The sequence below is a fragment of the Aethalodelphis obliquidens genome, unplaced genomic scaffold (assembly GCF_003676395.1).
Source record: "Aethalodelphis obliquidens isolate GAN/ISIS:26980383/991018 unplaced genomic scaffold, ASM367639v1 scaffold69, whole genome shotgun sequence".
NCBI lineage: Eukaryota > Metazoa > Chordata > Mammalia > Artiodactyla > Delphinidae > Aethalodelphis > Aethalodelphis obliquidens.
In genome coordinates this window covers 6,268,951-6,284,546 of record NW_020838013.1, presented here as the reverse complement: position 1 = coordinate 6,284,546, position 15,596 = coordinate 6,268,951, and the positions used below count along the sequence as shown (strand labels likewise).

At 52.3% G+C, this 15,596-nt stretch overlaps 1 protein-coding gene across 1 annotated transcript; it reads left to right on the top strand.

Moving 5' to 3' along the window:
- Positions 1 to 9,450: 9,450 nt before the first annotated feature.
- FGF19 (fibroblast growth factor 19) lies at positions 9,451 to 13,756 on the top strand. The gene is made up of 3 exons (XM_027089888.1): positions 9,451 to 9,691; positions 10,104 to 10,207; positions 13,268 to 13,756. The coding sequence occupies exons 1-3, from the start codon at positions 9,451 to 9,453 to the stop codon at positions 13,580 to 13,582; spliced, it is 660 nt and encodes a 219-aa protein (XP_026945689.1). The 3' UTR covers positions 13,583 to 13,756.
- Positions 13,757 to 15,596: the final 1,840 nt, after the last annotated feature.

The following is a 15,596-nucleotide window of genomic DNA, read 5'->3' as shown; positions in this document are numbered from 1 at the left end:
AGACAAGGAGAAACCCAGGAAATGTAACCACCACAGACTGTTAACCAGCAGACAGCCTGCATTTACATTTCTCCAAGGGTCCCAGTAATGCCCTTTATAGCGGTTTACTTTCTCTTGACATTTTTTTTTAAGATTAAAATTTTTTTTTTTATTTCTAAAAAACTTTTATTTTTCTATTGGAGTAGAGTTGACTTGTAACGTTGTGTTAGCTTCAGGTGTACAGCAAAGTGATTTATTTATTTATTTATTTTTTGGCGGTACGCGGGCCTCTCACTGCTGTGGCCTCTCCCGTTGCAGAGCACAGGCTCCGGACGCACAGGCTCAGCGGCTATGGCTCACGGGCCCAGCCGCTCCGCAGCACGTGGGATCTTCCCGGACCGGGGCACGAACCCGTGTCCCCTGAATCGGCAGGCAGACTCTCAACCACTGCGCCACCAGGGAAGCCCAAAGTGATTTATTTATACATATACATGTATCCATTCTTTTTCAGATTCTTTTCCCATGTAGCTTCTTACAGAGTATTGAGTAGAGCTCCCTGTGCTATGCAGTAGGTCCTTGACGATTATCTGTTTTATCAATATATATAGTAGTGTGTATCTGTTAATCCCAAACTCCTAATTTATACCCCCCCCCTTTCCCCTTTGGTAGCCATCAGTTTGTTTTCTAAGTCTGTGTGTCTTTTGTAAATAAGTTCATTTGTATCTTTTTATTTTTTTGGCTGTGTGGCACAGCTCGCAGGATTTTAGTTCCCTGATCAGGGATTGAACCCGGGCCCCGGAATTGAAAGCGCCGAGCCCTAACCCCAGGACCGCCAGGGAATTCCCTCATTTGTATCATTTTTTTAGATTCTAGATATCAGTGATATCATATGGTATTTGTCTTTCTCCTTCTGACTTACTTTGCTTAGTATGATAATCTCTAGTCCATCCATGTTGCTGCAAATGGCATGATTTCATTTTTCATGGCCGAGTAATATTCCATTGTGTATATATACTATATATCACATCTTTATCCATTCATCTGTTGATGGACACTTAGGTTGCTTCCGTGTCCTGGCTATTGTAAATAGTGCTGCTATGAACATTGGGGTGCATGTATCTTTTCGAAGTATGGTTTTCTCTGGATATATGATTGGGCAGGTGTTTTTAATAAGGGACTTTCAGAGTGTAGGGGGGTTTCTGTCTCAAAAGACTTTATCACAAATCCAATGTTGCACTGGACTGTGTGTGTCCACGTGTGTGTGTGTGTTTTGGGACAGAAGGAATGTCGTTACAATAGAGTGTGTTCCTGTCCCCTCTCTGCTGCCCACAGGCTGGATGTCTTTGGGCCCATCCTTTCCCCTCCCTGGTTCTTATTTTGTTCATTTAGGGATGAGGGGCTTCTAGGAAATCATCTTTGCAGGTCCTGTCCAGCCCCAGAACTCTGAGCCCATCCATTTCAAATGAGCTGGAACAGTGCGTTCAACGTCCATAGAAGCTTAGCCTCGGGGAACACCTACCTGTCCTTCCTGATGGTGTCTGCCTGGGCCAGGTGGGAGGAGACCAGGTTTGTGAGTTGCAGTTCCCCTCAGCTCCATTTTTCAAATCGTCTTTTTGGAAGCTGGCTGCAAAACCGCAGGACTGCTTCAGGCCCTATTCTGGTTCCGGGGGGCAGCCCGAGCCTTTGGTTAATTCTTCTACCTGATTGGAAATTAGAGTGACATGTGCCTGTCGAAACACCGCCCCTGAGCCCTGCTCCCTGGGTGACCTCATTCGGCTCCTTTCCTGGAAGCTGCTCGCCATTCCCTTATGCATCAGAGGGTCTTTACTGCCAGCCTGGCTTTGAGCCTCAGTCTCTCATCTGTCAAATGGGTCAACAGCTGGCTGTCAGTGCTGCTGCAGGAATTCTGTGTGACAACGACATTGACTGCAGAGCAGAGACGAGGTCGTACACGCGAGCTGAGGCAAAGGAACCGGATCTGATCGTGGGTGAAAGTCGCTGCCCCTCCTCCCCCAATGCTGGTAGGTTTCTCTCTATCAACTTCACTCCAAGAGGAATTCCAGCATTCCGAGGGTCACGATGAAAATGACAGCGGGCATGTCAGAGTCCGGCAGTGCTCCCTGAAGTGTAATTACGGGACAGGGGGCTATCCTGTTCCAGACTTCTGGGGAAGTTCTCATTTACGCTACCTGGCTGGCCCAAAGCATCCTGCAACTGAAATGCCAACCACACCCGCGCGGGGCCTCCCTGCCTGCATCTCTGGACGCCTCAAGTACATCCCCCAGCTGCGGGGGAGGAGCCCTGCCTCTGGGGAACCATAGGGCAGGAAGAGGCTCTACCACATGAGGTCTGACCCATCAGAAGTGCTCAGAAAGGTTGGCAGATCAACAAAAAAATCAATACGGTGATGAAAGCCAGGGAAGGGTGTAAGGAAGGATGGATGGAATGAACAAGGAAAGGAGAGACAAACTGTCGAACCCAGTGAATTCGCGGCCACATCGACACCTCCTGGTTCCTTTAAATGATTCGCACAGTATTTCTTGACCACCAACTACATGTCAGGATCTGCACGAGGCGCTGAGGGCTCAGCTGTCACTGTGCAGACGCATCCCCCACCTCCGCGGAGATGTGTCCAGGAGGAGACAGATGACAGAGCAATAATGGCACCAAGAAACAACAGCCAGGTGTGACTGAACCAGGGCTGCTCTGAAGCGGGGGGGAGGAGTCTCTCTTGCTGTATTACAGGGAATCAACCCAGGGGCTCAGATGACCACTCTAGGAAAATACCCAGGCAGGTGATGGGGCTGAGAAATCGGAAGGCAGGGTCCTGGCCCGGCTGAGCCTCTGAATTTGGGCGGGCCTCTCAACTTTCTGAGAGTCTGTTTTGGTTTTCCCTTCTTTCCTTCTTCTTCTTCTTTTTTTTTAAATAGAGTGCAATAATTAAGAGTTTTATGACTTGAATTCAGACAGAACTGGATTCAAACCCCAATTCTGCTTTTATTAGCTTCGTGCCTCTGGTCAGAGTACAGTTTCTGAGCCTCACTTTCCACATCTTTAAAATGGGCGCTGGGACTTCCCTGGCAGTCCACTGGTTAAGACTCCGCACTTGCGCTGCAGGGGGAATGGGTATGATCCCTGGTCAGGGAGCTAAGATCCCCCATGCCCCAAGGCACGGCCAAATAAATAAATAAAAATAAAATAAAATAAAATGGGTGCTGTGTATTCACAAGCGCCAAGACATGGAAGCAACGTGTCAATTGACAGATAAATGGGTAAAGAAGATGTGAGATATATATATATATATATATATATATGTACACACACAATGGAATGTTACTCAGCCATAAAAAGAATGAAATAATGCCATTTGCAGCAACATGGATGGACCTAGAGATGATCATACTAAGTGAGGTAAGTCAGAAAGAGAAAGACAGATACCATATGATATCACTTATATGTGGAATCTAAAAAAAATGATACAAATGAATTTGTTAACCAAACAGAAACAGACTTACAGGCATAGGAAACAAACTTATGGTTAGTTTGGGGAGGGGGTGGGAGGTAGGGATAAAGTAGGAGTTTGGGATTAACATATACACACTACTATATATGAAATAGATAAATCAGTAAGGACCTACTGCATAGCACAGGGAACTCTATTCCATACTCTGTAATAACCTATATGGGAAAAGAATCTGAAAAAGAATGGATATATGTATAACTGAATCACTTTGCTGTATACCTGAAACTCACACAACACTGTAAATCAACTACCCTTCAATAAAAATATAATCGGTGCTGTGAAAATTAAATGTAAAAACATAAAGTGCCTAGCACACTTCTTGGCACGTACTAAGGGCTTACCAAGTGTCAGCCATCCCCATGCCCATGCCCATGCCCATCATCATCATCATGACCAGCACAGCGCCTGCTATATAACAGGCATACAGCAAAGTGAGCCCACTTTGTGTATCAAGTTCGAAGAATCATCAATTGGTGGAGGCTGGGTTGGCAATCACAGGTCTGGGGTCCTAGTACTTTCCAATTTCAATATTTTCATTTTATCTGAAAAACATCACTACCAGCACAGTTAATGTTTTCTCATCAAGCTACTTTTTGCTTTCTTTCGCTGGGTCACGTTTACGCCGTTGCTGCATTCTTACATCGCTACACTGATGGGTCCAAATCTTTTCCGTTGGAACATATTTCTGTTTTGATGATGGAGGCAGTGAGAAAACAGAATTCATGGGCAGGAATCAATCCCAGGAAAAACGTGCCAGCTCCCATCATCACAAATGACAAAAGTCAGGCAAAACAAGACCCAGGCCCCGCCCGATGGGGGTGGGGGAGGAGCTGGTCAACTTGGGGGGGGGGGTCTCAGGCCCTGGGGGGGGGGGTCGGTGGGGTGAGTGTCTGAATCAACAGCAAGAGAGGCTGCCAGTCCCGGCTGCTGTGCCACCTGGGTGATGGCTGGTGGTGGCCGTGACTTAAACACCGTGTCAGACTCGCCCGATGATGTCTGGAGGAAGCTGTACCTCCCTCAGCGTAGACAGGACAGGGTAGTTCCCGAATTCCAGGAGAACGCCACTCCAGCTTGCCCTGATCTAGCGGCCTCACGCTGAGGGAACGCACATGGGAAGAGAGACCACAGGCCCAGTGATTCCCCTTCCGAGAGTGGGCAGGTGTGAGATGTGCCTCCACAGATGTCCTCCCCTGGTTGACGTGGACTCTGGGAAATTGGAAACAAGATAAGTATACAGCAACGGGGGACAGACTGCACACCCCACGGTACACCACTCAGACCTGCTGGCACCTAGAGAGGCCGCCTGCAGGATATTTAATGCCACGGGAAATGTTTAGAGTAGGTGGGGCAACAGGAGGATACAATTCAAATACTTAAAAAAAATATATGCACACACTTTCAAAAATCTGAGGAAGAAATTCACCCAAATAGAAACAGTGACTCCTAATGCAGTCATGATGTTACAGGTTTCAGAATTGTCCTTTGTGCTCTCCTGTATTTTCCAAATTTTCAACCAGGAACAAGGATGACGTTTGCACTGAAAATGTTCAAAATCAACTTTACTGAGGCATAATTTACAATCAAATGCCGCCTAATTTCAAGGGCACCATTCAAGGAGTTTGGACAAATGTCATTGCCTGTTATTATTCACAGCAATCAAGAAAAAGAACATTCCCATCATCCCAGAAAGCATCCTCTGGGCCTTTCCAGTAGATCCCCACCCCCTCTCCCGCCTTGGGCAACCACCGGCCAGGATTTGTCACCGTAGGTTAGACTGGTCTTTTCTTTAATGTTACCATTACATTTTTTTTTGGATTTTTTAAATAATATTTTTATTTCAATTCTTCAGTACCATTACATTTTAAAATAAATAATAGGGACTTCCCTGGTGGTGCAATGGTTAAGAATCCGCCTGCCAATGCAGGGGACACGGGTTTGATCCCTGGTCGGGGAAGATCTAAGCCCCTGCGCCAGAACTACCGACCCCGTGAGCCACAACTACCGAGCCCATGTGCCACAATTCCTGAAGCCCGTGCACCTAGAGCCTGTGCTCCACAACAAGAGAAGCCACCACGATGATCAGCCCATGCACCGCAACGAAGAGCAGCCCCCGCTCGCCGCAACTAGGGAAAGCCCGCGCGCATCAGCGAAGACCCAACGCAGTCCCTCAAAATAATTAATTAATTTAAAAATAAAAATAAAATAAAATAAGTAATAAATGTAGCAAATATAGCCCGTCTGTTATACACCTACATTTGCCAGGCGGTCTCTGTGTAAATATGGATCCCGTGTTTGATAGAGATATCTTTTATCTCTAATGTGAGTTAATTCTCACATGAACTCTTTTGGAGTTTAAAAACTTTCCTTTTTCTGTTTCACAAATAAGGAAACTGAGGCTCAGAGAAGACTTCTCTTTTCTAGGCTGGCAGGATGCCCTGTTTTTAGAACAATGATCCTAATAGGGGGAGAAAAGGGCTTTGGTGAAGCAGAACGCTTTGGGGAAAAGGATGCATGTTCTAGTAGATTCTAGCAAAAATATGAGGCTGAGATTCATGTGCCCCCCCTCCCACCCCGAGTTCCAGTCTCGGTGAGGCCAAGAACCGGCTGTGTGGCTTGTCCCCCGCCCCTGGCCCCCGCATCCAAGTCTTCACCATCCTTTCTGTCCCCAAAGTTCCTATTTTTTTCTGATGAAGATTTTTACCAACACCCAGAAGTTTCTGTAATTACAAAGTACTTCTCAACTAAGGGGCGGGGGCGGGGGATTTGGGATGGGCCCAGAGAATTGCTTGTGTATTTAAGAAGGCACTTTTGACATTGTAACGTAAATTTCTAACTGTAAAGTGAAAAGAAAAGGGATTACTTCCACAATGCTAAGCCTGGAAGTCAAGCTAAAGAGATTTTCTTAGCTGTTGGGATGTGGGTTTAGAAACAATGGAAACTGACCACGATCAGAAGAACGACACCAACAAGCTCAGATGCAGGAGGGAGAGCCCAGGAGAAGGGTTTAGGGCAGTTAAAAAAGATCCCAGCTAACATCAGACCCAGAACAAAGCCGCCACGCCAAGCCCTGCTGGCCATCTGGGCCTGAGACCCCTGGGGCCCTGCGTGGGTCGAGAGAGTGTGGGGATGATTGGACCTTGCTTGCATTGCCCGCTCCACTCACCAGGGTGAGTCAGATGGCTCAGCCACCTGGACCAAATCAAGTGCAGCCCGAACGCTGGAAATCAGCCCCACCCAGCACACTGGGGGTTGCAGGGGTCGGGGTCTGCCTTGAGCAGCTCGGGAGCGGGCTGGTCCTCACCTCCGGGGCCATCACCGCTCTCACCTGGAGAGCCCCACCGTTAGCGGCAGCGCCCCCTGCTGGCAAGCGTCGCCTCTCCTCGGCCCTTTTTGGCTTCCTGCCACCACACGGACCCAGGGTACCAGCGAACCAGTCCAGACTCTGCGCCCCACCGCCTGGGTGCAAACCCTGGCTGGAGGTCTGGCCGAGTCTGGGCTGGTTAACAGATTAACCACCGAGACTCGCAGACCATTGCTCTGACCATGAAATCTCACGTACACAGCAGCTCCCCAGGCGATGGCTGTCCGTCTCCATGAACTAGATCCCGGGCACTATCTGTCCACTCTCCCGTACGACCCAGGACAAGGCTGAAAGCAGGCAGGAGGAGGCAAGAGGCCCAGCAGGCTCATGAGCTGTCCAGGGAGCAGCGGGGCGTGATCTGTGCTGCAGAGGGTCTGACGCTGGGACCCGCGCCCCTGCTAGGAGGCCACGCTGTCTCCCTGAAATGCAGCTTGGCCTAGATTTACAAGTCCGACGGCCTGGGTTCAAATTCCAGGTTCACCACTTACAGGCTGTGCAGCCTGGGGTCACTGTGACACTTTTCTGGGGCCCCCTCTCTGTTCAGTGGGGGAGGGCAGAATACCGTGGGGGGAGAGCACCCATCACACGCTGAGAACAGGGCCTGGGCGTCGGAAGCTGCCTTTTTCCCAGCTTCCTGAGCTCCTGGCTCACGGTGGCCTCTCTTTTCCCACCATGGCCTTAGGAGGGGCAGCCGAGCGGCGCGGGTGGAGCCAGAGGCCGCCCCGTCCTCCCCCAGCCCAATTTGGGGCACGGCCCCCAGTGCAGCCTCTGTCACCCTCCTCAATGCCCCGCATTTATCCAGGATCTTTAAAACGAAAGCTGCAGGGGAGGGTAATTAAGTTTAATAGGGGCCGCTGTCGATTTAAAGCCACAGGGGGGAAGTAATTAGATTTAACAGAAGCCCGAGGCTTTCTGAACCAAGACACTCAGCGTGGGGGTCCCCGGCCTATAAAGCTTTCGAGATGATGTCTTTTTGTAAAGACTTTCCTGGTGACATTTTCTGCACGCTCCGTCATTAACGCCAGTCACCGACTGGGGTATGAACATGGCCTTTGCTCATTGAAATTCATTAGGCCTGGCATTGCTTTCTCCCTTGTCTCCCCTGTTTGCCCTCCCGTCGCCCCTGAGCTCAGCCAGTGTGGCTTTTCCCCAAAACCAGCCTCCTGGGGCCCCTCACCCAGAGTTGGGGGCGGAGGGGTTGGAGGAACAATGAGAAAGAATCAGTGTCGAGCCAAAAGCCCCCTAGGAGGACCCCTCTTTTTCCCGCCGGGCATTCTCTGGACGCGGTCTCCTTTTTCCCAGCCTCATCAGAACAGCCATCCAGTTTGCGGGAGCCATTGCATTGAGTGGCCCCAATTTCCCCAGCTGGTGCCCGCCCCCCCCCCCCCCCCGCAAACAGCACACCCTGGCACTGCAGAAGCGCTCAGGGACCCAAGGACCGGACCTACGGCAAAAGGCCCCTCAGAAACAAAGGAGCCTCCCTGCGCCGTGCACCCTGGAAAGTCAGTTTCCCAATCCGCAGCTTGCGAGCCCACCCTGCCCCCGAAAGGCGCCTTCACCACGACGGCCCTTCCAGGCTCCATCTCCGGGGACTGCAGCGGGCCGAGCCGGGAGGAGGCGGGACGGCGACGGGGCGCAGAGCCAAGCCGGGCCGAATCCGGGGCTGAGGCGCCATCTAGCGCTCGCCCGCGCGACCCCATTGTTCCTCCGAGAGTGGAGGTCGCGCCCGGTCCCCAGTCGGGGGACAATTTGCTGGGGTAAAAGCGGGGGGCGGGGGTGGTCGGTGCGGGCAGGGATCGCGAGAACAGAAAGCCGGAGAACGTGAGAGGGTCTGAGCTGCAGGCAAAATTCTAGTGGACGGCTTCGGCTCTGGAGCTCTGAGGGTTGGGACCGTGGCGGGAGGGAATGGATGTGGACTTTTCGGGGAGAGGACCCCAAAGCCGAGGCGAGTCTTTTCCGACCGGGAGTAAAGGACGGAAAGCTCAGCGCCATCCCCCCCGCCCCCCCGATCTTTGATCCCGGGATTCCTGCTCCGCGCCCCTGCTAGCGCCCCGCGACCGGCGCATTCCCCGGGGAGCCCGTGGCCTGGGGGCTGGGCTCCGTTGTCTCCTTGATTTCTTTGCAGAACCAACGTCGCCCAGCCGAGAGCGACCTGGCCGCAGGCCTCGCCCCCGCGCCGCGGGTAGGAGCTCCCCCCAAGTCTCCGGCGAAGCCGGGCCTCCTCCTCCTCCAGATCTGGGCGGCCTGGGCGGGGTCACCCGGGCGGGGCCCAGGGAGAGGCTGAGTCGGGGGCGGGGTGTGAGTGGGTGTGTGTGGGGGGCGGAGGGCTGATGCAATCCCGATAAGAAATGCTCGGTGTCGCGGGTGAGACGCTCTATATAAGGTCGCAGGCCTCGAGCCGCCGCGCCGTCGGAGCTGGAGAGCCGAACGCCCAGGTGCCCGGTGCACACGGCTGCCTCCTGTCTCGAGGGCAGCGGCCACCCCGCCTCCGCACGCTCCGCTCCGCAGGCCCTCCCGGCTGCCGCCCAGCCTCCCGCACCCTCACCGCCCGCTCTGCGCCCAGAGCCCCGAGCCCGAGGGAGGTGCCATGCGGAGCGCTCCGAGCCGGTGCGCCGTGGCCCGCGCCCTGGTCCTGGCCGGCCTCTGGCTGGCTGCAGCCGGGCGCCCCCTAGCCTTCTCGGATGCCGGGCCGCACGTGCACTACGGCTGGGGCGAGTCCGTCCGCCTGCGGCACCTGTACACCGCGGGTCCCCAGGGCCTCTCCAGCTGCTTCCTGCGCATCCACTCAGACGGCGCCGTGGACTGCGCGCCGGTTCAGAGCGCGCACAGTGAGTGCCCGCCGGGTCCCCCACCCGTCACATCCCCCCTTCTTCCCTTTACCTCCTTCGGCTCCCGCGAGCTCCCCACTCCCGGGAACTCCAGGTCTTGGCACTCCGGCGTTCCACTCCCTCCCCGGACCCCCCGACAGCGGGAGGAGCTGGCGGAGGGGGGAATGGGTGCCTGGACCTACTGCACCCACGCGTTACCCTCCCCTTCCCCCCTTCGGCTCCTGCGGACCCCACCACCACTCCCGGGAACCCCAGGTCTTGGCACCTCGGCATTCTACTCCCTCCCCGGGCCCCCAGACATCGAGAGGAACTGGGGGATGGGGGGGCACGGGCCCGCGCACCCACCAACCATTTCCACGTGTTGTGGGCCCCGCGGGCTCCGGCTGCAGTTTTCTGCTGTCTTCCCGCCCAGGTTTGATGGAGATCAGGGCAGTCGCTCTGAGTACCGTGGCCATCAAGGGCGAGCGCAGCGTCCTGTACCTCTGCATGGGCGCCGACGGCAAAATGCAAGGGCTGGTAGGTGTCTCCACCCGGCAGGACGCGCTGGGGCGCGGGCCTGCGGGCGAGGGGGGCGCGCTGGATCAGAGACAGGGTTTCCTTGCGTCCTCCGCCGGGGTCCCCATGGAGCTCGGAGGGGAAGGCTGCAAGGGCCGGACTAAGCTAATGTCCGACTTTCTGAATATGGAAGTTTATGGCCGGAGAATGCTTGAGACCCGCCTTTGCATTTCCACTTGAACCAAAAGCGGGTCCAGTCGGACTAAGGAAACCCATTTCTCGGCTCTTTGACGTTAAACGGGGAAAGCCCCCCTCGGGCCTTTTCCGATTCTGCCTGTGCCTGTGTGGTGCTCGGCCCCCCTCCCCCTCTCCCTGCGGTATTTTAAAAGAAGGGGGTGGGGAGGAAAGAAAGAAGGGTATATCCACAACTTGGGTTTTTTTTTTTTTTTAAGTCAACCTTCAAATAAGTCAGAAGAAAAATCGCACTTGGGATTGAAGAGTTTTTTTACATTGAATTTTTATCCACTAGAAAAACTGATTTTTGCAGCCGCGTTAGGGTAATATTGCAGTGGCCGTGCTCATCCTCTTGTCGGGCTCACCTGAACTGCAAAGGCTTTTTTGGGTGGCGGGGGGCAGGCTGGGAAGGCCCAGGTAACCATAGAGGTCTCAGGGCAGGAAGTGAGCAGATGCCGTGTCTCTGGTCGCCGGAACAAAGGCGGAGAGTTCAAAGGGAGCCCGCGCCCCCGGGCTCGCAGAGGAGGCTGTGTGAGGTCCCGGCCTGGCGCGGGGCCTCAATGCAGCCCCGCTGGGTCGGGGGCTGGGATGGAGGGGCAGGGGCCAGGGGGTAGGGAGGGGACCGCTCCTCAAGGGATGCCCCACCATCCAGAAAAGATGGGTGCAGATGCCCGCCTTTCCGCAGCGCAAATCTTTGTGTCCCCAAATTTTGTGGTTCTGGTGCCCTTTTATTGTTTATCCATAGATAAATGAACCTGCCTGTTGCAGGCTTTATGGCAGTCCTGCGTGAAAGGACAAGAATGGAGGCAAAGAAAGCTGATACCCAAAGCCACTCCAAACCCGCAGTTGCCACTTTTGTGACGTTTACTTATGGGGGTGGGGTGAGGACGCCAGTGGAGGGAGCGCCGGCAGGGGCCGATGGGTCTAACCCACCATTCTAGTCCAAACTGGGGGGTGAGGGTCTCCAGATAAAAGCCTGTTCTGCCTCTGCATCCCGTGGTCATGATTTAGCAAAACTTGAGGATTTTTTTTTTTAAACAAATTCCACATTCTTCTAGAAACTCGAAATCATTTCATTTTCTCTATGGCAAATGAGATGCTAATTTCTCCCAAAGAACCAGCAGAGTGAAGTACCCGCTCCATTTGGTTTTAATTCCCTTGTTTCCCAATTTGCATTTCTCCGGCAGTCTGGTGGCCTTATCCCTGCACGGGTTGCTTCATGAGATGCAGGCCTTATCAGGGCCTTATCTAAGCACAGCGCTCACCCACCTGCAGTTCAGCGACCTTTGTAGGCTTGGGCAGAAATGAGACTGGGTGCCTCCCAGCGTAGTTTATGGCCCAGCCCTCCTGGCTCCCCGCCTTTGGCTGTCCTCTGTGTCCCCTGGACGTAATGAGCTTCTCCAGTTTGGGAGACGACTTGCTCATTCTCTGTTCTGGAACCAGAGACTGCTTTCCGGTCCTTCTGGCCACCCACGGGGTGGCGGCTTCTTCCTGGCCTGGGGGGAGGGGGCTGCCTTTATCTCCCCGATCCTGGCAGGCTGCCTGGAGGGCCCCAGCTACTGAATAAAGGAGCCAGAGGGGCTGAGGTTTCTCTTACCAGGGCACCAGACAAAAAGGCTCAGAACCGCAGTCATTTGGGCCTAAATGGGGAATAGGTTCTTTCATCTGGGCCCCGGATTGGATTACTCCTGATTCTTAATTAAAAGACTGATCCAAAAAGGATAACCTAGCTTAGCAATGTCTCCCAACGTGCCAGTGGAATACAAGGGACTTTTTCATGGCAATAATTATATAGTCAACGTAAGGGGAAGGGAAGCATGTGTGCCTATCGTGGCTGTGATTTTATGGGTGTTGCTCAGAACAAGACTAAGTTTAAACAGTGACATGAGTTAGTGAAAAATATAAAGGATCTATGTAAGGTATATATAGATATTGAGAATATACATAAAACACATGAAGTGTGTGTGGAGAGTTGAAGGTTACAAAGTATAAAGGTATATAAGGTACATATATATGTATAATATATGTTTAGTATATAGGTTTAATGTTATATTTAACATGTATTTAATATGATATAATTTATTAAATATTTACCTATTGGGCTTCCCTGGTGGCGCAGTGGTTGAGAGTCCGCCTGCCGATGCAGGGGACGTGGGTTCATGCCCTGGTCCGGGAGGATCCCACATGCCGCAGAGCGGCTGGCCCCGTGAGTCATGGCCACTGAGCCTGCGCGTCCGGAGCCTGTGCTCCACAACGGGAGAGGCCACAACAGTGAGAGGCCCGCGTACAGCAAAAAAAACAAAAACAAACAAAAAAAAGTTTACCTATTAATACAATGTGATGTATGTTTAATGAGTATATTAATATAACAAAAAGGTTTCTACTTCGTATATGTTATATAACATTATACTGAATATACATAAGTACCTATATATTTATATATAAAGTATATGTTTAGTATATATGTTTAGTGTTATATTAACATGCGCTTAATATTATATAATTATATTTATATATTAATAAAAGTAATATGGTTAATGAGTATATTAATATAACACATGCTCTATACTTTATATAAGTATATATACATTATACTAAATACATATAAGCATATATATATATAAATATGTGCTTTATACACCTTCATAGTTTATAACCTTTATATAACCTTTAACTCTGTACACACACACACACACACACGCGCGCGCACGCGCGGCTCATGGTGTGGACCCAAGTGGCGGTATGTAGCACACACGCTCACCTGGCTCTGGTCTCTCTACTGCTTCTGCCGGTGTCGCACCTGGTGGGCACCCACTGACGCTCACAAGCTGCCTCTTTGCTCTGCAGAGTCAGTACTCGGCTGAGGACTGTGCCTTTGAGGAGGAAATCCGTCCGGACGGCTACAACGTGTACTGGTCCAAGAAACACCACCTCCCGGTGTCCCTGAGCAGCGCCAGGCAGAGGCAGCTGTTCAAAGGCAGGGGTTTCCTGCCGCTGTCTCACTTCCTTCCCATGCTGTCCACCATCCCCACAGAGCCCGATGAAATCCAGGACCACTTGAAGCCCGATTTGTTTGCTTTGCCCCTGAAAACAGATAGCATGGACCCATTTGGGCTCGCCACCAAACTGGGAGTGGTGAAGAGTCCCAGCTTCTATAAGTAACTAGAGGCTCTGTCCTCTTCCCACCCCCAGCTCCTGGAGACCAGGACCCAGGCCTGTGGTGCTGGCGGACTGGGTTTTCTACAAGTAGGATCCTGAGTCCAGGTTCTATTTAGCTTTAGGAAGAAACATTTAGAACTTGTACATAGACAAAAGTTTTACATTGGCTGTGCCAGTTTCTAGTGGATAGACTTGTATGATCATAAAATTGTAAGCCTTCCATCCTACCCGTCCAGCCGCTACCTACCCCAGCCCCCCAACCCTGCTGAACAAGTCACTGTGCTGCCCTGGTTCTGCTTGAATACCTCCTCTGGTGGGGAGCTCACTACCTTCGGCAGCGTTCTTATGCCAAGCTGGCATTCTCTGCAGTTCTCTCCCATCCTTTCTAGCAGGGGCAGCCAGAGGAAAAGCAGTCATTTTTAACTCATGTACAGGTGATCACCTTGGTGAAACCTCAGGTAAATTTGACTCTACTGCATGTGAAAATTGTTCCAGATCCCAACTCCAAGGAGGCCCACTGGCCCTCCTCAAGCCCCTCCGGCTGAGAAGTAACTGGATGCAGGCCCTGCCCACCAGGCTTCAAGAGCAGGGAGAGCGCAGAGGCCCCCTCCAGCCTGGGTGTAAATCTTGAGAACTCCCTGCTATGGCTGGTTCTGGGATGGGTAATCTCCACGGGACCCCTTTGCAACCTGCCCAGGGCAGATAAGGCAGTCTACCCACCTCCTTCCCTACCCCCTGAGGTGCCAGTCCGCCCGTCCCTGTCACAGCCGCTGGGGTTTCCAGGGAATGGGATCTCTGGTTGTGTGGATTTCACTTGAGGCCCCCTAGAGATGGAACCCCACTGCCCCCCGCCACTCCTCGCTCTCACCTCACTTTGGGGGCTGACTCCCTCCTTACGCGCTGGGATGTTGGCCTGAAAAGGGCAAAACGCTGTCTTCTGGCAGCCGCTTCCCTTTTTCCAGCCCGTGGTCCCTGGTGTGGGGTCATTCTGTGAATTGGGACTTGGCGGCCTCCCACCTTAGGTAAACCCAAACATTTCATCTCAAAGCCAGAAAAAGGAAGATCTGAAAGCCCCCCGCTCTCTCCAGTAACTTGTAAAAGCCACGTGGAGATCAGGTCCTTTCCCCAGCACTTGGTTTCCACTGTGATATTTATGAGTAATTTATTTTGTTTGATATGTACATCTCTTTATTTTCTTACTTTATTTATACCCCCAAATGGTATTTATGTATGTACACGAGGGTTTTTTTCTACATTAAAGCAGACTTTGTATCAAACATTGTTCGGAATATTTGTGGAACTGGGATATTTGGGCGGAAGCCGGGGAGGCGAGGAGGTACTTGCTGTGTGTTTGCTGTGTCTGGGACTCTGATATTTGGGGGCACGTGTTCCTGAATGTTCTAGGGTGATGAGCAGTATCCCCATCCTCTACTCAAAAACACATCAGGGGCTTCCCTGGTGGAGCAGTGGTTGAGAGTCCGCCTGCCGATGCAGGGGACGCGGGTTCGTGCCCCGGTCCGGGAAGATCCCACATGCCGCAGAGCAGCTGGGCCCGTGAGCCATGGCCGCTGGGCCTGCGCGTCCGGAGCCTGTGCTCCGCAACGGGAGAGGCCCGCGTACCGCAAAAAAACAAAACAAAACAAAACAAAACACATCAGTAACCTCCCCTACCCCCCATCGTGACAACCAGAAATGTCCAAAGGTTGCTGCGTGTCCTTGGGGGACAAAATCACCCCTTGATTGGGAACCACTGGCCTACACATACAGGGTTTCTTTTGTCCAGTAACAAAGCAGGTGGTGATGTCTATTCACGGCCCAGCAATAACCCAGGCTGTTTTCTGTGACCCTCATGGTGTCTCTGTCATGTGGCTTTGTGGTCTCAGCATGGCGGTGTGCCTTCAGCTGAAACTTTTGTCTGTTCTCCAGCCTGGGACAAGGACTCATGGCTGCCTTGGCCTCTCATCTGCAAAGCCAAAGCTGTCTTAGAAATTTCCAGCAGACTCCACTTACATCCCAG